Consider the following 23,722-nt stretch of genomic DNA (forward strand, 5'->3'; position numbering starts at 1 on the left):
ATCAAACTTGTAAACTCCTGAGAAAAACCAGAATCACTCAGAGAAAATTTCCTTTTAAGAAAAAGGTTTCTTGCTTAAAGTTATGACTCAATTATGCTAAGTAGACTTTTTTGTTTCTAAATTTCATCCAATGAACTAATCTTTTAAAACTGGACAAGAAAGTGTAATACAAACTGAAGACGCAAATGTCACCTGAAGAGGGAGGGAATACTAGAAACTACAACATAGGTTATTATGAAAAGACTAAGATTTCTTCCTTCCAAAATGCCAACTAGTTTATGTTTAAAAAGAAGTTCAAAGGTAACTTTAAAAAAAAGGATTAAATAGTCTGGTTTTTACAGTAATGAATACGCCTTAGCTGTAAGGAGAATCCAGAAAATAAATGGAAGCCGAAACAGGATGAAGCGTAAACCGTAAGGCAGTCGATGTCTACTGCCTTTAGGCCATGTACAGAAGTTTAAGGTCAAATATTGTATTTGGCCACACCATGAACAAATCTGTATTTAAAAATACAATTTCCAAATGGAAGCATAAACACGAAGCTAACTTCAGTTGCATTATATATAAAATGCTGAAGTAATAAAATAACCTTTATAGGAATAAATATGTCACAAGTGCTAAAAAAAAAAGTCACATTAACAAATAGTTTTCACTGAATGTAGCTAGTGCATGAGATCAAAGAAATGGATGAAAATTATTTCCACATATGTCCTTCCTAATAAATTCATATACTTATACATGGATTAAACTAGGAAAATTACATGCTGCATGGCGGTTGCATTTTTTTGAGTAACCTCAGTGTATACAAGCAGAAAGCATCAAAGAAGTAGTGAAGGCTAATTAACATGTAAAGAAAAAAACAATCATTAACTTAAGCTTCTTTATTCACATAATTGAAGTAATGAGAAATGTTGCTTCCAAAATTGATTTTCCAATATTATAATATTCATTTCAATTACATAGGGTAAACTCAAAATCCCTACACATCTAATATTAGAATATTAGGTCATTTTCCAGATGGAGGCAAAGAAACTCTAGGTTTTATAGGGTAGACCCAAAAGGCAGCTTTAGGTAAAAGAACAATGGGACTTAACACTAAATCTTTATTTTAGGAAAATAACTGATGTTGGTGAAGTGACAGTCTTCATTCAAAAGCCTGAGCAAACTCCTGAGACCATCATAATAGAAGTTATCTCAAAAAAGCTACTTTATATCATGGCTTCCAACTCTAGGCCAAAGTTTGATTTCAGAAACTTATTCACTTTAAGGCTTCTATCTGATTACTCTAACAACAGGTCAGTGTGATCATTTTTAGAAGATGCTTGCAAAGAAACAAGGTCTTCTAAAAGACACAAGGCCCATCTAGCCCTTAATTCTCTTAAACCCACTTTAGAATATTTTAATAGGGTATTTTAAACAAGCAAACAAAAAAGCATAAACAGCACAAAAGTGAGGACAAATGTAGTACTATATTCAAATGTCAGTTTTAAAAACTGGGAATATGCTGTTATAAAGTAACTACTGACACTAAAAATAGGCTACAGGCTGAATCACAAATGAAGGAACTTGACATAAAAGTTATTTTTTACAGAACAGCCCCAGCAACTCCCAACTACCATCTTCCACACCAAATAATGTATTACAGCACACTGCACTAAACTGTCCCTCCCTAAAGAGTTTCATTTTCATACTAACATTCACTTTCATGAGTAAAGATAATATTACAATGTGCAAGTTACAATGTTCTTTTATTATATCAATGTTGATAGAAGTTCCAACAGCAATCTCAACACTTGAACAGGATAATCTTGTAGCTGAAAACTCCACTTCATCTCTTGTTCTCTTTTTCTGAAAAAGCTAGCAAATAAAAAACACAGGGGGGCAGAGGGGAAGCAGAGGATGGCAGTGTCATAAAACTAAGGATAACACTGAGTCCTGCAGAAAGAATGTCAAGGGCAGCGCTATAAAATCACCTCCTAAAAGAGGAGAATTCACAGGAAATCCAAATCACTAAAATAGCAAAAAACAGAATATAGGTTTCACTCCATCCCATGTTACATACAAAATTCCCCTGGGTAATTTAATAGTTGTTTCAGCTATAAAATTTCATTCTAAAGTCAAGTTTGATAGTTATAAAGTAGCAGTATTAAGTCAGAGGTACTGCTTCATTAAAAATAAACAAACAAAAGTGTATGTGTGTGTGTGTGTGTGTGTGTGTATATATATATATATATATAAAATTTCCATTATGCCCTTCACATTTTATTACTAGTTCTTCTCAAGCCAAACAAAATAACATATAACTTACAGGCCCAAAGCCCTATAAAAATTTTCTGATTTTTTTTTTTTTCTTTTTAAGATGCAATGACTAAGTTACAGTCTCTAACTGATTACAATGACAAAACAATTCCATATATATCAATTTTTGGTCAGACTATATATTTTAAAGTGTTCTAGAATACTGATGTACTCAGTGGCTCCATCTTTCTATCATCCAGGACTGAGGAGGGGTTTTTGTTTTTGCAAAAGTCTTTGCATATAAATAATCTTTCTATAAAAAGTTCTCACACTCATCTCACTCTAAAAAACAGCAATTTCTCTTTAATGTACATATCACATACACACACACACCACACACACACACACACACACACACACCTGTTGCCATGTGGTTTTTTGCAAAACCCACACTGCTTGCTGGGAGTCCAGATATATTTGCATTCGAATGAAGAGCTATGATCTAAGCCTTCCCTTTTTACAGTAGCTATGTTGTCTGGAATGAACAACGGTGGCTCATCCAAAGAAAAACTTTTGCTGCTTCTTCTTTGGCGGGGTTGTAGGTTCTTCTCAGGTTTTTTTAATTTCAATTTTTCCTCTTCCTTTAAATGTTCTCCACCACCTGCATGTTCCAGCTCTTCTTTCGCATGACTATTGGTTCTCGCAGCTGGAGTCAGCTGCTGGGGTTTATGGCACTGTTTCTGACTGGCCTGCAATGAATGTCCAGTTTGTACAGGATGGTGAGGTTCTTTAGAGCAACTAGGGTGACCATGAGGTTTATCACTCATAGAATGAGTTAAAGGTTTGGAAATCTGTACTAAATTTTGATCCTGTGATGTTTTTTTGAATATAGAATGAGCTTGGTTTTTCACAGATTTAACCCCAGAAATGCAACTCTGAATCTTCGAATCCTTATCAACTTGTTTTTTTCTCACTTTGACTGGCCTTTGAAAATTCTGCTTAGATTCTGATTCATCAGCATTCCGCTTCACACTTTTGACATTAGCTTTAGTTTTGTTATGCATTAATTCATGCTTTGCTGTAGCAACTTTTTTCTGAATATCTGCTGTCAAGGTTTGCTTAGGATGAATTACAGGTTTTTTATGTTTAGATTTTATGTTTTTTGATTCTAAGGATGAAACACTACTTGACTGGCTATCTCTATCATCCTGAAGGGTTGCTGTTTCATGTAACTCCATTTTAATACCTTCAACAATATTCAACTGTTCTGAATTTTGGTCAGGTGCATCACAAATAGCATTTTCTAAAGTATTCCTTTCTGGTTCAAAAGCACCAGTATTAACCACCTCCAAGTTTGATTTATTAAATCTGGTGCCCTCCAATTGCTTATCATTAGACTCTGTACCTTTACAATAAGCCATTTCTATTTCATTTTTTTGAAATAGAGGGGAGTTCTTAGCTTTATCAGCAACTTCCATGCTATCTTGCAATTCCAAACTACATTCATTTACTTTATCCACAGAACCAGACAAACTGACAAAGTTCTTTTCTGTCTTGTTTGGGTTTGTACAAGCAGCACTGCCAGAGAAAGCATCAGAAGATGCAGGTTCCTTAATGACATTGTCATCTTTGTGGGGTAATTTAACTGTCTCCTTTGATTCTTGTTCAACTTCTTCTGCCTTCATTTCTTCAACAATAGTCTCATCCATTTTACCTGAAATGGAATCATTCCGTTCATTTTCTTCTTTATCTGAAAACTTAAATAATGGGCTAACAGACTTGGTTTTACATTCCAAAGTTTCACTTTTCTTTTCTTCAATATTAATACAAGTCTCTGAAAGGAGTGGACAATTTAACTCATGAGATGGCACATTTGCTTCTCCCTGATTATTACACTTCTGCTCAGAATCTAATCCAGCTTCATCCTTCATTTCAAGACAAGATGAAACTGCTGCTTCAACCTGTCCACTGTGTCGGTTGCTCCTTCTGCTCTCTTTCTGGTGTTCCAATTTCGGTGATGTACCAGCTTCTTCTTTAATCTGACACCTTTCTGGTTGTTTCACGCCTACTTTAGGGGCAGACACAGTCTTCCCAGGTGCCTTTTTTGTGCTATTTAAAGGTGCTGCATTTGAACGCTTGGCAATAGTGCTTTGTCGCAAATTTCTTACTTGTTCTATCACAAGGGAAAAAAATAAATAAAAATAACTTAGTTATGTTGCCACGTATTTTTATTTCAGTGCAATTTATTCTGAGCTATAAAATTTATCTTCCCATTTCAATGAAAATGTACTAAATATCTACTCGTGATGGACCATATTTTAGATATGTTAAATTTTATACTTATCAAAGTTCTATCTGAGGCAGGAAAAAAACCTCTATAAAATTCAGACTGATATTATACTTCACAATAAGACAAATATTTTTATCAAGTTTCCTTTTTATAAAAATAAGCTGAGACTAAAATTAATTAAGATCCTTTATATTACTACCCATCTCAAACAAGATTATCATACAGTTTTAAATATTAAATACCTTTAAATATATAAAACCAAACAATTCAAGTGCCAATTAAATCTGAACCAAACTATCTATCACAATAGGATCTGTGTGAGTTTCACTACAGCCTCAAAGGAATTCTAATGCCCTTATAAATGTACTTCCATTGTATCTCCATTTTAGCACTCAATCTATTCTTTGACTAGTTTAAATATACCAAGAAGTCAAATATACACTGAAGTACTAGACACAGATCAACCAAAAAAGAAATTATATTTTAAAAGATTGAAACCATGAAAATGTTTCAGAAGGGAAAATGAGGAAAGTATGAAAATAATACTGGATACATCCTCCAAAGAAAACAGAAACACAAAGTGAAAAAAAATTGAAAAGAAAGCTAAATAATACACTAAGAAAAAAATATAACAATTAACTAAGCAGAAAAACAACCCACAAACTGAAATACAAAATAAGGAGCTATATATCCAAGCCTACGGCACATCAATACCTCTGCATCAACTCTGCATGAAAACTAAAAGTCACCAATTTTAAAAAGCCTCTTTCCTTTTTAACACAAAACCCTACAATGCACCGATATTTAGAACTTTCTCCTAATTTGTCACGTATCACTGACCCTGAGCTGTGACTGTCTCACAGAAGGCACTACACGTCCTCCTCCGTCTCTTAACTTCCCTAGGAAACGCCTGCAGTCACGACACTCAAGTGTCCCCATTTGGATTATAAATTATATGGTCATCCTAACCTTAGAAACCCTTCCTAATCCTCCCAAGACTTGGTGCAATATCTAGTCTTCAGGTAGGTTACCCAACAACTTTAAAAAAATTACTTACTGGATTATGAACCACTCTAACTCAGATACTTTAACATTTTTAAATAACTAAAATTTTTATGGTTTGTTATCAATATTCTGATGATTTTTAAAGTTTTGAAGGCAGTCTGTAGTAATTTATAACTCTACTATATTTAATTGCCCTGAAATAAATGAAAAACTTTTAAAACCCATTATCTAAGTGGTTGATAAATGAATAGCACATTCAACTGTGAAGGTATTTAAACAAAAAGCTATTTTCCAATAGTAATTGATTAATTACCAAAGGATAATTTAACTATCTCCTCTAACTATAAACTGCCTTAGTTTGAAGCTGGACTACATAGGCCAAACATTTATCGTTATTTGTCTGTAATGTTCATTCTTTCATTTCTCAAAGTCACAAATATCCACCAAATAACCAATTTAAAAAAAAAGTGAGGAAAAGATAAGTAAATATATACATCTCAGTTAATTTACTTCTTAAACCCCACATCAAAACTACCCAAAAGCTGCAAATCTAAAAGGAAAGGAAGAATAAGAGAAAACACGGACAATTTAGGAGGCCTAACAACAGATGATCAAACACTGATACAGAAAATCCCCCCAAGGTAAACACTAACTGGCAGCACTGGCCAAACCAATACCACTGTCATCTCCAAAGGTTTCGAAACTGGTGACCCCAGATGATCCTAAAGCAGGGAGGAAGGCAGGCAGTTCACCAGAGGAGTTGAAAGCCAAGCTATTTAAGAAGCAGTTGGACCCCAAGCTCCCTCTCCTCTGTTCCATCTATTGGGCAACTGCTCTTCCCAGTTTCTTATCCAAGACCGGACGCTTACTCTTTAAGGAGTATAAAAACAGTTTTAAGACTAAGGAACATTAAGCACAAATAAGAGTGGCAGTAAAGTACACTGAAATTTTTAAGATTATGTGAATCTCTATGTGCTGAAAGCTGAGATGCCCCCATCAGCTTCCCTAAAGGATTTCCATGTATGCTAGTAATCTAACAATCTAACAATCTAAATTCTAATATCAGGGATTCCTCCAAAAAGTTACACAGCCAGATTACCATAGAGAATGCTCACAGTCAACAAAACATTAAACACTGAGCAAACTACCAATGATCAGACATTTTAGGAAAGTCTCTTAACATGAAAGACAGAAGCAAGAAAAAAAAGAAAAAGGAAGAAAAATTTAAAAAAGTTTAAAACACTGTTAAGTACCTTATGAAAGACAACATAAGATACCACATGCGTGAAACAAGGCCAAAATGCTACAAAAAGCATTATTCCAAAAACCAAAAAGGAACACTCAGAATTTGATGAAAAAGTTGATGGATAAACATGAGAAAAACTCAGTAAGAAGAGGAAGAAGATAGAGGTGGATAAGTGAAGAAAATAGAAGAGCCAGTCCCTACTATCTAATACTTGAATGACAGGAGTTCCAGGAAACAAGAGCTAAGAAAATAAAGGGGAAAATAATCAGTGAAATAATTCAAGAGATTTTCCCAGACTGAAAATAGAGTATCACTTTCAAGTTTCTGAGGAAAAACAATTAGCAACCTTGAATTCTATGTTTAATCAGACTATGATTCCAATGTGAGAACAGATTATAAATACATTTGCAAACATACAAGGTTTAAATATATACATATATATATACACACACACACATATATACACACATACTCCTTTTCCTCACAAAACTGCTAGAAGAGGTGTGTCACCACAACGAAGGAACTAAACCAAAGCAAAGTAAATAGGAACTGCAATACAGAACAGAATCCTCAGAACTCCAGTAAAGGGAGCTCTGTGGACAAGAGCCACGCCTCCAGCTTACGTAGGGCTAACATAGCACTGCACGCAGCAGCAGATCAGAAGGTCCCCAAAGACACTTTCCTCAGCAAGATGAAAATGAACACAATGCCTGATATGCACAAATATATTCAGAAAAGAGTCAGACCACTGGCAGAGTAGTTAGGGTGTAATTACTGATTAAAAGCTCTGTGTGCAAATGTGTAAACTAATAAGCAAATGATCAATTATTAAATCAGAAAGACAAAGTTGTATAGAACAGTTTATTAAAAGGATCATCACTAACAGCATACTGACTCATAATAACGTAAGTAATTCCTACTGATCTTGTGAAATTATCTACTAGAAAAATGAGAAAATATACTTTTGTTTCATGGGGGAACAAGAGGAGAAAAGGGTGCTAAATTCACCATCCAGAATGGGAAATCAATAAATACAATCATCAGAATAGTCAAGAAGTAGCAATATACATGTGATACTTAAGAGACATGGAATACCAAAAAAGTAACAATAATTAATAAAACCAAAGTTTCCTCTGAGAAAAGGGAAAAAAGTAGTAGGATGGCAAGTACTAGAAACTCAGGACTAGTCAACTCTGAATCGTGTAATTTCAACGAAAATTTTTTAAAAATCATACCAACAGATTGATACAATCTCAAAACTGATGATCAAAATGCCTCAGGTTAGCAAACACCAAGAAAATACTATCAGTATTACAAGTTTACACTCTATCACATCTGTCCCTACGTTTGATTTTCTAGCTAGTTCTCTTCGGTAGTTACCTTGTGCCATTAAACGAGGTGATTTTCTTGGTGATCTCACTGAATTTTCTTCTACTTTGTCCCTCAAATTCCTGTTAGGTAAAATCAGTTCTTCGTCATCAATGGTATCATTGCCACTTTCTTTAACAACTCCTTCATCCATAATATCGTCAAGACCAACAACTAGGGGAAAAAAAAAAAAAAAAACAATTTTTTTTTAAAAATATTGGTGATGTTAAGTGTTTAAAGGCAGTACAGAAAACACTGTGAGACAGTTTCCTAAAATGCGATAATGCCACTAACAAGCTCCCAATTCAGTTTACAAACTTCTACCGTATGAGGCAACTGGTCAAAGAGAAGACTGGCTGTGATTCTTCTTGGTTTGCCCTCCATTGTCACACACTCTCACTTATCACTCACTGTACCTCTGTGAACATCATAAGCAGCTACACCTGGAGTACTTACTTAATCCCAATTTTGGTTAAAGAAATACAAAAAAGAGTAAATACCCTGAAAAGCTTGCAATTCTAGGATCATGCTAGAATCAAAAGATTCAAGTTCTAGCTGTACTGTATTCCTTGAAGACTTTTATGCTACATGTGTGAGACTAAGTAATGGAGATATACTTTTGAGTTACATCAAGTGCATGCGCACGCAAACACACACACACACACACACACACACACACACACACACAGAATGAAAAACACAATGTAACTTCCCCCTCCCCCTACAAGTTGGGGAAAACAGTAGATGTTTAATATAACTATATAATTAAGTTACCTTCCCCTAATCAAAAGAGAGTCATTCATTTAATGGCAGGGGAGGAGGCATGGAAAAGAAATGCAAGACACTGTATTTATATTATCAACAGGTTTATTTCTGTACTGAACAAATGTCATTTTACTAGCTGACATATCGCAATTCTAAATGTGCAGTTGTATAAAATCTTGTGAAAGGAACGTGATTATTGCAGACATATGACCTGGATTCAAGTCCCTGCTAAAACACTTAAATAAAACCTGACCAAATCCTTAACCTCTCTACCAGTTTCTTTTATCTCTAAAATGAGAACAACAATACCTGTCCTACCTACCTCACAGGGCTGTTGTGAGGATCAAGTGAGATGATGTATGAGAACTCACTTTGTAACTTTAGAGCACTACACAAATGTTAGTTATTATCTTCATCCTAGGGGTTAGAAGGAACCTCAAGAAGTTATCTAGTCCTCATCTTTGTATCCAAGTAGAACTTCATTTAAGAGTTCAACAAGAAAGTGGTCTATCCTAAAAATTTAAAGAGAACAAAATTCTTTATAAATATACTTTCAAATGGTACAATCCTTTCGAAGAGCAATTTGACAACAAACAGAATTATGAAACGCCTTACATACTTTGACCAAAGTATTATATAAGTATAGAAGAGAGAATAAATTATGAAAAAAATGCTGGCTAGAAAACAGTGTGATCCTTGTTAGTAACAGACAAACAAAATGTGTGCATGCACATTTAGACAAACGAAAAAAAAAAAAAGATCAGCAAGAAATGGATGAAAATTATAACAACAATCATTCTATAAAATAATACACTTTTTTGCTATTTTCCACATTTCCTGCTATATGCATGGATTACTCTCAAAAACAGAGTCCATGTTTTTTATCACTATGCTATATGTACTAAAGGCTTAGAGAAGAATTTATCTTAGGAAAATTCATCAGGACTCATTTAAGATGTAAACTGGGGGAAACGCAGGGAGTTCCGTTAGAAGGTTACTCCACCATGATGGATGCTGCCACACATTCTAACACATTCTCAGAGAATCTCTAACATTAGATAACTAGTTCTACCACGTTTATTTTAAAAAGCAAAAGTTAAGCATTATATGCATACATGTATGAAGAGATAGAAATGGATGCGGGAAGGAAGGTTATCTGTGGCTATCTGGTGGTAAGGTGGGGTAAGGAACTGGGGAAGTGAGGTTTAAATCACTGTGTATTTTCTACAATAAACATGCATTTTGTATTGTAATCAGGAGAGAAAGTAATAATTCAAAAAACAGTCCAGGAGAAAAGTGATTAAAACCTGATTAACAGTGTTCATTGGCAGGATTACAAAAGGGCAGTCTGAATTTTAGGGTTATACTGCACAGCAGGATTGACAGGATTTAGCAAAGACAAATCCGGAGGTCAGTTACTAGGTTTTACCTTATTCCCTTTCCTGGCAGCTACAGCTGACCCCTCTCCCCATCCTGAGCCCTGTTTCTTACTTGATTTCTGAACATCACACACTCCTGCCTCACTGGCTACTTCTCAACACCCTTTATGGATTTCTTGCAGGTATCACACACCAAAGGACTTAAAAGGTTCAGTCTTCCCATCTCCCCTTTATGTGCACTCACTTCTCCCCGAACGACTTTATCCAGTCCATATATACGCGCTTGACTCCCAAAGTTATCTTCCCCAGCTCCAAACTCACATATGACCTCCTAAGAGTGTGATCTGACATGTCCACTAGGTTGTCAAACAGGTATCTCAAGATCAATATAGAAAAGAAACACCAATTCTACCCATTTCCCCTCCCCTCAGTAAAACTGCCCTCCTAAGACAGTCCTGGTCATGGAACCCAGCTGCTCAATGCTAAAGCTCTGGAACTATCCCCAGAACGATCCTCCTCATATCCTACATTCAAGGGTCAGCTCAACCTGCTGGCTCTATCTACAAAACACATCACCTGTCTGATCACCACTGACCACTCCCACAGTTCACCTTCTCCCCACACTACCATCATCTCCCATCAAGCCCCCTAGTGTCCCAGGATCCTCCACTGCCACCCGCTACAGACACACACTCATACTCAAAGTTTGTTTTCCAGATGTCATAACTATATCTTAGATTCTTCCAAAATATAAAGTTATATCATGTTACCATTCTTCTATCCCCCAAACCTTACCAATACAGATGTATGTTCACACACTTCAGATACATTTTCAAAATCCCAGCCAGGGCCTCCGGGATCCAGAGAAGAGCAGCCCCAACCCACTTTCCTGACTTCTCGACCACTGACTCACAGTGCTCCAGTCACACTGGTCTCTCCATAACACGGGGAAGCGAAGAAAAAAAAAAAAAATCAAGCTCTAGGTTGTTTCCAACATGTCCAGGGCTCTCAAGCAGTACGCCCCCAAAACCAACGCATCTGCTTAACCTTGCTGTGCCTCAAGCTGCTCTATCTATGAAGCAGAGACCATGCTAGTGGTCAGCGGCGCACTGTAATGATTACATCAGAACTGTGGACTTTGGTTCACAGTCTCCCCTATCATGGACCCCACCATCACAATTTATGTATTCTTTTTCCCTTCAATTCCCCGGAGAACAAATCTTCCATTAAAAATGTATCTGAAATTTCCTTCTTCTAATCCATTAGTCTGATTAAAGTAAATCAGAGTCCAGAATGAACAATCTCTTGTAAAACCCATCCAATTAGATACTTAAGTTTTGGAAAGTTCAGTCCCACAACTTCCACTAAGAAAATGAATAGAAAGCAGTGACGTAGAATCTGTGCTCTTTTCAAATTTCTGTTTATTCTCAGTTCAGTTGCTCAGTCGTGTCCAACTCTTTGCAACCCCACGAATCGCAGCACGCTAGGCCTCCCTGTCCATCACCAACTCCCGGAGTTCACTCACACTCATGTCCATCCAGTCAGTGATGCCATCCAGCCATCTCATCCTCTGATGCCCTCTTCTCCTTCAGCCCTCAATCTTTCCCAGCATCAGAGACTTTTCCAATGAATTGGCTCTTCACATTGGGTGGCCAAAATACTGGAGCTTCAGGCTTCAGTGGCAGTCCTTCCAACCAGTATTCAGAGTTCATCTCCCTTAATATTGATGGTTTGATCTCCTTGCGGTACAAGGGACATCCAGGAGTCTTCTGCAGCTCAAAAGCCATCAAGTCTTCTGACACTCTGCCTCCTTTACGGTCCAGCTCTCACAGCCATAAGTGATCACTGGGGAAACCACAGTGACCATACAGACCTTTGTTGGCAGTCACGTCTCAGTTTCTCAACACACTCTGTTAGGTTTGTTATAGCTTTCCTGCCAAGAGGCAATAATCTTCTGATTTCATGGCTACAGTCACCATTTGCAGTGATATCAGAACCCAAGAAGAGGACATCTGTCACTACTTCCACCTTTTCCCCTTCTATTTGCCATGAAGTAATGGGACTGGATGCCATGATCTTCGTTTTCTTAATATTTAGTTTTAAGCTGGAGCTTTCACTCTCCTCCTTCACCCTTATCAAGAGGCTCTTTAGTTCTTCTTCGCTTTCTGCCATTAGAGTGGTATCATTCACATATCTGAGGTTGCTGATATTTCTCCCGCCTACCTTGATTCCAGCTTGTAACTCATCCAGCCCAGCATTTCTCATGATGTGCTCAGGATACAGGTTAAATAGAGTGACAGCAGACAGCTCTGTCATACTCCTTTCTCAATCCTGAACCAACCTGTTGCTCCATACATGGTTCTGTTTCTTGACCCAAATACAGGTTTCTCAGGAGACAAGTAAGATGGTCTGGTATTCCCATCTCTTTAAGAGCTTTCCACAATTTCTATGATCCACACAGACAAAGGCTTTAATGTGGTCTATGAAACAGAAGTAGATGTTTTTCTGGAATTCCTTTGCTTTCTCTATGATCCAGGGAATGTCAGCAACTTGTCTCTGGATCCTCTGACTTTTCTAAACCCAGCTCAGACGTCTGGAACTTCTTGATTCAGGTAATGGTGAAGCCTAGCATGCAAGATTTTAAGCATGACCTTACTAGCACAGGTGATGAGTGCAACTGTCTGATGGTCTGAACATTTTTTATCACTCTTCTTGGGAACTGGGATGAGGCCTGACTTTTTCCAGTCCTGTGGCCACTGCTGGCTCTTCCAAATTGGCTGACATGTTGAGTGCAACAATTTGACAGAATCATTCTTCAGGGTTTTGAATAGCTCTACTGGAAATCCTACTACTGGAAAAGTTCAGTTTTAATTCCAATCCCAAAGAAAGGCAATGCCAAAGAATGCTCAAACTACCGCACAACTGCACTCATCTCACATGCTAGCAAAGTAATGCTCAAAAATCTCCAAGCCAGGCTTCAGCAATACGTGAACCGTGAACTTCCAGATGTTCAAGGTGGTTTTAGAAAAGGCAGAGGAACCAGAGATCAAATTGCCAACATCTTCTGGATCATCTAAAAAGCAATAGAGTTCCAGAAAAGCACCTACTTCTCCTTTATTAACTATCCCAAAGCCTTTGACTGTGTGGATCACAACGAACTGTGGAAAATTCTTGAAGAGATGGGAATATCAGACCGCTTTACCTGCCTCCTGAGAAATCTGTATGGAGGTCAAGAAGCAACAATTAATACTGGACATGGAACAACAGAGTGGTTCCAAATCAGGAAAGGAGTATGTCAAGGCTGTATACTGTCACCCTGCCTATTTAATTTATATGCAGAGTGTATCATGCAAATACTGGGCTGGATAAAGCATAAGCTGGAATCAAGATTGCCGGGAGAAATATCAATAACCTCAGATATGCAGATGATACCACCCTTATGGCAGAAAGCAAAGAAGAACTAAAGAGCCTCTTGATGAAAGTGAAAGAGGAGGGTGAAAAAGTTGGCTTAAAACTCAGTATTCAGAAAACTAAGATTATGGCATCTGGTCCCATCACTTCATGGCAAACAGATGGGGAAAAAATTGAAACAATGACAGACTTTATTTTGGGGGGCTCAAAAATCACTGCAGATGGTGATTGCAGCCATGAAATTAAAAGATGCTTACTCCTTGGAAGGAAAGTTATGACCAACCTAGACAGCACATTAAAAAGCAGAGACACTACTTTGCCAACAAAGGTCCATCTAGTCAAAGCTGTAGTTTTTCCAGTAGTCACGTATGAATATGAGAGTTGGACTATAAAGAAAGCTGAGCACCAAAGAATTGATGCTTTTGAATTGCGGTATTGGAGAAGACTCTTGAGAGTCCCTTAGACTGCAAGGAGATCCAACCAGTCCATCCTAAAGGAAATTGGTCCTGGATATTCATTGGAAGGAGTGATGCTGAAGCTGAAACTCCAATACTTTGGCGAGCTGATGTGAAGAACTGACTCACTGGAAAAGACCCTGATGTTGGGAAAGCTTAGGGGCAGAAGAAGGGGACGAGAGAGGATGAGATGGTTGGATGGCATCACTGACTCAATGGACGTGAGTCTGAGTAAGCTCCGGGAGTTGGTGATGGAGAGGGAGGCCTGGCATGCTGCAGTCCACAGGGTCACAAAGAGGTGGACATGACGAAGTGACTGAGCTGAACTAGAATTCCACTGCATCCACTAGCTTCACAGCAGTGATCCCTGAGGCTCACTTGACTTCACACTCCAGAATCACACCCCCATAGTTAGCCGGTTCATTAAGATCTTTTTTTGTACAGTTCTTCTGTGTATTCCTTCCATCTCTTATTGATCTTCAGCATCTACTAGGTCTCTACTGTTTCTGTCCCTTATTGTGCCCATTTTTAGGTGAAATGTTCCCTTGTTAAGGTAAAATTTATTAAATTTCTCACAACTGGCATAAGTTTAAGTCACTTTACACCATACAGAAGGGAGAACCACAGTACTGCAGAGACTTCACATCTGACAAGCCTTAATTCAACTCTGGCAGCACAAAGGCCAAACCCCACTGCTTCTAGGAACTTATCTCCTCTATTATAAAACTTGGCCCTAATTATCAGACTTGAGAAAAACCTAAAGAGCATGGTTTCTTTGCAAAGTCACAACGATAAAGGTTACGTATCTATTTCAGAGTTTGTGATCTGAAGTAAAATAAAAACTTCCACAGATATATCCTCTTAACAGAGTCCCCCTCAGGTTTCTCCTCTAACACAGCGGCAGACCACCACTCAGGCTCTAAGGGCCTCCCTTCAGAAGGTGTTTCCTTTATGGATGATTCACACGCTCCTTCCAAAAAGAGTCCACGTTATGACACACATCATCAATTTGTGTGCTATATATACAGTGAGTCATTTGGGGGTGAATTTATCATTTTAAATATTGGTACATTTGTCATTTTAAAAATACAAATAATGCTACTACCCTTTTTCCCTCTTAAACTTCTTCTTTACAATAAATTTAAAAACACAAGTTTACTGAGTCAAAGAAGGCAAATTTATATATTCTACTATTTTTCAATCTCATCACATGACTTCTGATAAAGAGTATAAACAATTTACAGTACAAAAAGTTTCATATTAAGTCTCAATTAAGAACTTACTAGCACTGAGTTGCAGATTTTTAAAAGAAACACTGTTACTATAATCCTGACATACATACTGCTTTTCTGTGTCTTTTTTTAGCTCAGCCTTCTCTTATAGGCTTGTCTTAATGCATTTTTCTCTCAATAATTTATACGAACTCTTTGTGTAATATCTGCATTACCTATTTAATGCAAGTATTTTCCCTCATTTATCTGTATTTTAGTATTATCTCATGCTGCTGCTGCTGCTAAGTTGCTTCAGTCATGTCCAACTCTGTGCGACCCCATAGATGGCAGCCCACCAGGCTACCCTGTCCCTGGGATTCTCTAGGCAAGAGTACTGGAGTGGGGTGCCATTACCTTCTCCGATTATCTCATAATCTAATTTTTCTTCAGAATACTGTCTTCAGTTACTCCAACAGGATTAAATTATCCATCCTTTCTGCTGAAATTTAACACATTCTAGAGTCTTATATTTAAACATATATTTGGACTTTTGTCAAATATTTAAATATTTAAACAAATATTTCGACTTCTGTCAAACAATTCATACTTTGGGGAAAAACTGATTCATATTTCCAGAAAGAGAGTTTCTATCAAACAAATCTAAAAGACACTAGGCTAAATGAAGTTGAAACAGTTTTTTCACTGCAAATCTTTAGAGCCTTCAGTATGTTAAAGGCATATAATATGAGGGAAAGAAGTGCACATGGTAAAACTGCTTCCCAACCTCTTATGTTCTCACACACACACCAATAACACACACACCAAAATGCAACGATAGTTATCTCAGAAAGCAGCTTTCTCCTCCTTCTTATTCATGCTTTCTAATCCATATCATATTAAAAACTCTTTGTCAAAAAGAATTTCCCCAAAAATATATAATCACTGGTGCCACTTTTTAAATATTTTCTTTTTAAAGTTATACATGTACCTGATTTTAAAGAATTGTGCCTAATTCTATAAAATTTATGAAGAAAAACACTAATGCTCAGCACCCACTCACTTTCCTTCTGCTTCTCCCACTGAACATCAGTTCACTGGGAAAATATAGGTAGTATCTCCCTCCACTGAAAGGCTACTATAAAAACTATCCTAACAAGTGCCTGACTGCATGCTTGACTGAAAACATAAGACAGTAGCCATTATAATATCTTAGCAGATACTAATTATTTTTCAAACCATTTTCTGTAGCCCTAAGTACCCTTCACTATGACCCCTCCCCAACTGTCAAAATAATTTCTCTTATTGCCAAAATGATTCTATCACATTATTATAAAAGTGAGATGATAATCATTCCCTAACTTTTGAGCATTTTAATTCCATCCTAAAATACCCATAAATTATGTACCTTTATAGTAATTCATTCAAAAATACTGAGCACCTACTATGTGTCACATGCTGGCGTAGATTATTCCAGATACCAATGACACAGAATTCTCAAGACAAACAATCTGTTTCTTCACTAAGTGTGAAGAAGTAAGGGGTTAGAAATAGAAACGTGTGTGCATGCTCCGTCGCTCAATTGTGTCTGACTCATTGAGACCCTATGGGCGATAGCCCTCCAGGCTCCTCTGTCCATAGGATTTCCCAGGTAAGAACACTGGAGTGGGTTGCATTTCCTTCTCTAGGGGAACATCCTGACCCAGGGATTGAACCCATTTCTCCTGCACCTCCTGCACTGGCAGGAGGATTCAGCTGGGAGATCATTTAGTAATAGTAAGGGGCGGGTAAGTGTTTACATAGACTGATACATACTAAAGTCACACAGCAACCAAATGAACATATGAACATACTGACCTATTTCAATTCTAATTCAAACTGTAAAAAGAAAAATGTGTGGGAACTGGGTAAATAAATGAACACTGACTGCATACTTGGAAACATTAAAAAGTATCTTTATTTTAGACAGGATAACATTTATGCTATTTTTTTAAAATAAAGAATTATTTTATTTTAGAGATACATACTAAAATATTTACAGATGAAATTAAATGATTTCTGAGCTCTTCTTCAAAGTAATCTTGGTTGAGGGGAGGTAAGGAGAACTGAAGTTTGGCATGCTGAGGTCCATGGGGTAGAAAAGAGTTGGACACAACTGAGTGACTTAACTGCAGTGAAGGAGGAGTGGGGTTTAAATGGAAAAAGAAGAACTATTAACTAACTGTATAAGTAACAGGGAGATTCATTTATTATACTAGTCTCACTACTTTGATGGAGGAAACGGCAACTCACTCCAGTATTCTTGCCTGGAAAATCACATGGACTGAGGACTGAGCCTGGTAGGCCTGGTAGGCTCCTCAGTCCATGGGGTTGCAAAGAGTCGAACACGACTGAGCAACTTCACTTCGCTGCTTTGATGTTTTCCATAAAACAGAAAAAATTTTAAAAACTGTTGCCATGAAGTTTCCTTTTAACTAGGATGAGACAAATAAAAAAGATATACAGTGTATAAACAAAAGGGAAGAATAATAGGGAGTACAAAGAAGGGAACAAACAGTAGTCTATAATTTTAAACTGAGAGGCCAGGGAGAGCCAGGGATACTGGTACCAGTTGTCTCCTGCGCAAGAGCTTCCAGGGCAGGAGAAAGCTCACTGCTCAGGCCAGAAAGAACCTGGGGATGGCAATGCCGAGGTGAATTTTCAGCAAAAGCAGAACAAGTTGAGGGAATAGCTTTCTAGTTAGAAGGCACATCAAGTACCTAGACTCTGAGGCAGGAGCATGCCCAGGATAGTGGAAGAACAGAAAAATGGGGGCAAGTCTACATAGCCTGATTAGCAAAAAGAGGGAGAAGAGCAGGTAAAAATAGAAAGGTACAGGGGGCAAGCCAGGCTCAGTCTCGCAGGCCAGGAGAACTTTAGTTTTCTCCTTTGTGTGAAATGGAAAGTGACCAGAGCACTGTGAATAAAAGTGTGATAGGATCTAACTCTCCAAGATTACTCTAGATGCTGTTCTGAGAACATATGGGACAGAAACCCCAGAGACAGAGGCAGGGAAACCACTTCCAGGCTAATGCAATGATCCAGATGAGAAATGGTAATGACTAAAACCACAGTGGCAGTGAACAAAGTGAGATTGTATGAAATACCAGAGTCTGGATATATTCTGAAAACAGTGTCAACAGGATCTGCTGATCAAGTGAATACAGAACATGAAAGAATTAAAAATGACTTCTATGTTTTTTGTTAAGCAACTCAAAAGAAGTTAACATTTCTAGAAATGAGGGAGACTGTAGGCATAAAGTGGTACAAGCAGAACTGGGAGTTGGAGAAGCAGGTACGACAAAGTTCAGTGTTAAGACATTAAGCTTAAAATGCCCAAGAGACAGCCAAAGAAGTAAATACAGGAGTCTGGAGTATATATATTTAAGAGCTGAATTATAAAGCATGTTTTAAGTCATAAAATTAGGCCTTCCCCAGTGACTCGGAGGGTGAAGAATCCACCTGCAATGTGGGAGACCTGGGTTCAATCCCTGGGTTGGTACTCTGGCCTGGAGAATTCCACGGACAGAGTAGCCTGGCAGGGTCCATGAGGTCACAAAGAGTTGGACACGACTGAGCGACCTTTACTTTCACTTTCACTTTTCAATTCATAAAATCATACATCATCACCATAAAAGTGAGTAGAAATAGAGATGCTTAAAATCTGAACCCTGAAATACTCCAGTGCCTAGAGGTCAAGAAGATGAAGAGGAGAATCAGAAGAAACTGAGAGGAAGACAGGAAGGTGAGAGAATAACCAGGAATGGTGACCCAAAGATGGCAGCTGGCAGACTGACACTGCGTGCAACCCAGAGCAGCTGATGAGAGTGAAATCAGAATGTGGAGGAGAGATTCTGGGGATGACAGCACTAAAATCCTTTCCAGGAGTTTGTTGTAAACAGACAAAAAGAACAGGGCAAGACAACTATACTGATGAATAAATATAAAAGACGATATGCGGCTAACACTGAAATTCAACTGTAAGGACCTCGACAGAGACTCTTTCAGACTTCTACCAAGCACAGAGAAAAAGAGATATTCCATTATGTTAATTACATATCACATCCATGAAATACAGAAAATAGAAACCTAATCAGAGGGGACTTTCCTCGTGGTCCAGTGGCTAAACCTCATGCTCCCAATGTAGGGGGCCCAGGTTTGTTTCCTGGTGAAGGAAATAGATTCCATGTGCCACAACTAAGACCCAGCACAGTCAAATTAATTAAGTGTTTTAAAAAGGAAACCTAATCAGAAAACACAAAAACCTAATATCACAAATACCTAAGTATCTGATTTCATGAATATCTAAATATGTACCTAAGTATAGGCTATAAGGGCAAAAAAAATACCAAATGTTTTTCTTTCTTTTTTTAACTACCAGGCAACATTATGAAATTAAGGAAAATATCAAAATGTACATAACAGTTTTTCAGTTGAATTAGCTCCACTCCATAATTCTAAGAAGCACAGAGAAGAGGCACTTGGCCACCAACACAGCCAACTCCAGAAAACTTAAGAGTAGCCAGGTAAGCCTCATCAATACAAACTGGAGTGTTAAGTGGGTACTGGGGAGTATTGAGTTGCTTCAGAATCTGCTCCTTGGTTGTATGGAAATCATTGTCTTACAGTTGATTTACATAATCCACTAATTACAGACTCAACTTGGCTGAAAAACTAAATATTAAGGTATTCCTATAAGCAACACCCAAGGAGATACTATAGTTGACCCTTGAATAACATAGGTTTGAACTGTAGGAGTCCACTTATTCACAACTTTTTTTTCAACTGTAAATACTATCACATGACCCATGGTTGGCTGAATCTCTGAACTTGAAACCACAGATACGGAGGAACTGTGGACAGCAAGGAACCTCTGATATGGAAGGCAGACTGTACATTATACTCAAGATTTTTGACTGTGCTGAAGACTGACATCCCTAAATCACAGTGTTCAAGGGTCAACTGTAAAACTACTTATTAACATTGGATTACTTTAATCTGACAAAAGGATTAACTAACAACCAGTTAGGAAAAGGAGTACGTCAAGGCTGTATATTGTCACCCTGCTTATTTAACTTATATGCAGAGTACATCATGAGAAACGCTGGACTAGAAGAAACACAAGCTGGAAACAAGAGTGCTGGGAGAAATATCAATAACCTCAGATATGCAGATGACACCACCCTTACGCCAGAAAGTGAAGAGGAGCTAAAAAGCCTCTTGATAAAAGTGAAAGAGGAGAGTGAAAAAGTTGGCTTAAAGCTCAACATTCAGAAAAAGAAGATCATGGCATCTGGTACCATCACTTCATGGCAAATTGATGGGGAAACAGTGGAAACAGTGTCAGACTTTATTTTGGGGGGGCTCCAAAATCACTCCAGATGGTGACTGCAGCCATGAAATTAAAAGACGCTTACTCCTTGGAAGAAAAGTTATGAGCAACCTAGATAGTATATTGAAAAGCAGAGACATCACTTTGCCGACTAAGGTCCGTCTAGTCAAGGCTATGGTTTTTCCTGTGGTCATGTATGGATGTGAGAGTTGGACTGTGAAGAAGGCTGAGCGCCGAAGAATTGATGCTTTTGAACTGTGGTGTTGGAGAAGACTCTTGAGGGTCCCTTGGACTGCAAGGAGATCCAACCAGTCCATTCTGAAGGAGATCAGCCCTGGGATTTCTTTGGAAGGAATGATGCTAAAGCTGAAGCTCCAGTACTTTGGCCACCTCATACGAAGAGTTGACTCATTGGAAAAGACTCTGATGCTGGGAGGGATTGGGGGCAGGAGGAGAAGGGGACGACAGAGGATGAGATGGCTGGATGGCATCACGGACTCGATGGACATGGGTCTGAGTGAATTCCGGGAGATGGTGATGGACAGGGAGGCCTGGCATGCTGCGATTCATGGGGTCACAAAGAGTCGGACACGACTGAGCGACTGAACTGAACTGAACTGAACAACCAGTTAAATTAAGTATACTTTTCATTTGCTATTTCTCTACTAGGAATGTTCTTCCCTTACCCAGGAACCCACGATCTTCAAAAGGTTGGCCACTACATGTGTCCAAGCACACTGCTTCTCTTGGGTCACCTCTACCCACAGACCTGCCCTGACCAGCCCAACTCTCTGAGATGACACTGGCCACCGAACAACCAACCAGACAGTCTCTGTCACCTTACATTCTACTTGAAAGCTCCACGACAGGGATTTTGTCTCAAACACAACTGTATCCTCCAGCACATGATGGGCACCCAACAACTGTTTCCTAAATGAATAAAGAGCTCCAACCACTTTTTGCCAAATCATTACACCTTACAACTGTGGAATCACATGCTGCTGGTGCTTGGAATGCATTTTAATGAGAATGTTACCATAAAGCAGGAATGGGGTGAAAAGAAGGTGACTAACTCTCCTATAATATGGATCTTATTTATTTTCACACTGCAATGAACCACATCCCAACAACGCACTTTGTTCTATAATATTTTGTTTGCTTCTATTCAAACATAAAAGAAAACCAGAGACGAGGCTAAGCAAAAAGTTCTTAGAGGATTACATATTTTTCAGTATGTAAGACTGATTAACATCCTTAATCCATAGCACCCCGTGACAAGACTCTGATATTTTACACAAAACTAAATAGAATATAAACTCCATGAGAGCAGAAATTTGACACTGTTTTCTGGTATGTCTGTAACTCCTATAACAACCAATGTAATTCCTATTAACATCAGCAGATTGAAAACATAACCTAACTGCACCAAAACTCAAATATAATTCCTGGGTATTTTATTCTCTTTGGTGCAGTTAAGATTGTTTTCAATCTCTATTTAATGTCAAAGTTTCTTCTACACTGTAACATTGATCTCTTGTAATGCAGCTTTAGCTCTGATGTATTACTAATTCTATCTCTCTGAGCAAGTAGCTTTTCTATTGTTTGGCTGTTTCATGATGGGATCCTTCCTTCTACTCTCTGGTGTTTAAAAACTATAAGCATTCTTACTCTGAGTTCTGGAAGGAGTTAGCCAATGCTACTGTGATATGGAGTTCCATTCAGTTCAGTTGCTCAGTCGTGTCCAGTTCAATGAGACACCATGGACTGCAGGATGCCAGGCCTCCCTGTCCATCACCAACTCCTGGAGTTTACTCAAATCCATGACCACTGAGTTGGTGATACCATCCAAACATCTCATTCTCTGTCATCCCCTTTTCCTCCTGCCTTCAATCTTTCCCAGCATAAGGGTCTTTTCAAACGATTCAGTTTTTTGCATCAAGTGGCCAAAGTACTGGAATTTCAGCTTCAGCATCTGTCTTTCTAATGAATATTCAGGACTGATTTCCTTTAGGATGGTCTGGTTGGATCTCCTTGCAGTCCAAAGGACTCTCAAACAGTCTTCTCCAACACCAAAGTTCAAAAGCATCAATTCTTCAGCGCTCACCTTTCTTGACAGTCCAGCTTTCACATCCATACATGACTACTAGAAAAACCATAGCCTTGACTAGACAGACCTTTGTTGGGAAAGTAATACCTCTGCTTTCTAACATGCTATCTAGGTTGGTCAAAATTTTCCTTCCAAGGAGTAAGTGTCTTTTAATTTCATGCCTGCAATCATCATCTGCAGTGATTTTGGAGCCCCCAAAATAAAGTCTGACACTGTTTACATTGTTTCCCCATCTATTTCCCATGAAGTGATGGGACTGGATGCCATGATCTTAGTTTTCTGAATGTTGAGCTTTAAGCCAACTTTTTCACTCTCCTCTTTCACTTTTATCAAGAGGCTCTTTAGTTCTTCACTTTCTGCCATAAGGGTGGTGTCATCTGCATATCTGAGGTTACTGATATTTCTCCTGGCAATCTTGTTTCCAGCTTGTGTTTCTTCTAGTCCAGCGTTTCTCATGATGTACTCTGCATGTAAGTTAAGTAAGCAGGGTGACAATATACAGCCTTGACGTACTCCTTTTCCTATTTGGAACCAGTCTGTTGTTCCATGTCTAGATCTAACTGTTGCTTCCTGACGTGCATACAGGTTTCAACAGAGGCAGGTCAGGTGTTCTAGGATTCCCATCTCTTCAAGAATTTCCCACCGTTTATTGTGATCCACACAAAGGCTTTGGCATAGTCAATAAAGCAGAAACAGATGTTTTTCTGGAACTCTCTTGCTTTTTCGATGATCCAGCGGATGTTGGCAATTTGATCTCTGGTTCCTCTGCCTTTTCTAAATCCAGCTTAAACATCTGGAAGTCCACGGTTCATGTACTGTTGAAGCCTGGCCTAGAGAATTTTGAGCATTACTTTGCTAGTGTGTGCGATGAGGGCAATT

At 38.2% G+C, this 23,722-nt stretch overlaps 1 protein-coding gene across 4 annotated transcripts in view; it reads right to left on the minus strand.

The window, feature by feature from the left end:
- The window catches only part of PHF3 (PHD finger protein 3), a 90,438-nt gene that overhangs the window by 24,629 nt on the left and 42,087 nt on the right, over positions 1–23,722 (minus strand). For 2 of the 4 annotated variants that reach the window (XM_015097697.4, XM_015097696.4), the window contains 2 exons: positions 8,160–8,321; positions 2,659–4,411 (listed from right to left, as the gene is read on the minus strand). The exons of 1 other annotated variant lie outside the window; for it this stretch is intronic. In XM_015097697.4, coding sequence (XP_014953183.1) covers positions 2,659–4,411; positions 8,160–8,301 — 1,895 coding nt within the window. In that variant the 5' untranslated portion in view covers positions 8,302–8,321. Of the gene's footprint in view, positions 1–2,658; positions 4,412–8,159; positions 8,322–23,722 lie in introns of those variants that run through there. One more of the 4 variants, XM_042253851.2, reaches the window with a different exon arrangement.

Source organism: Ovis aries, chromosome 9 (genome assembly GCF_016772045.2).
Source record: "Ovis aries strain OAR_USU_Benz2616 breed Rambouillet chromosome 9, ARS-UI_Ramb_v3.0, whole genome shotgun sequence".
Taxonomy (NCBI): domain Eukaryota; kingdom Metazoa; phylum Chordata; class Mammalia; order Artiodactyla; family Bovidae; genus Ovis; species Ovis aries.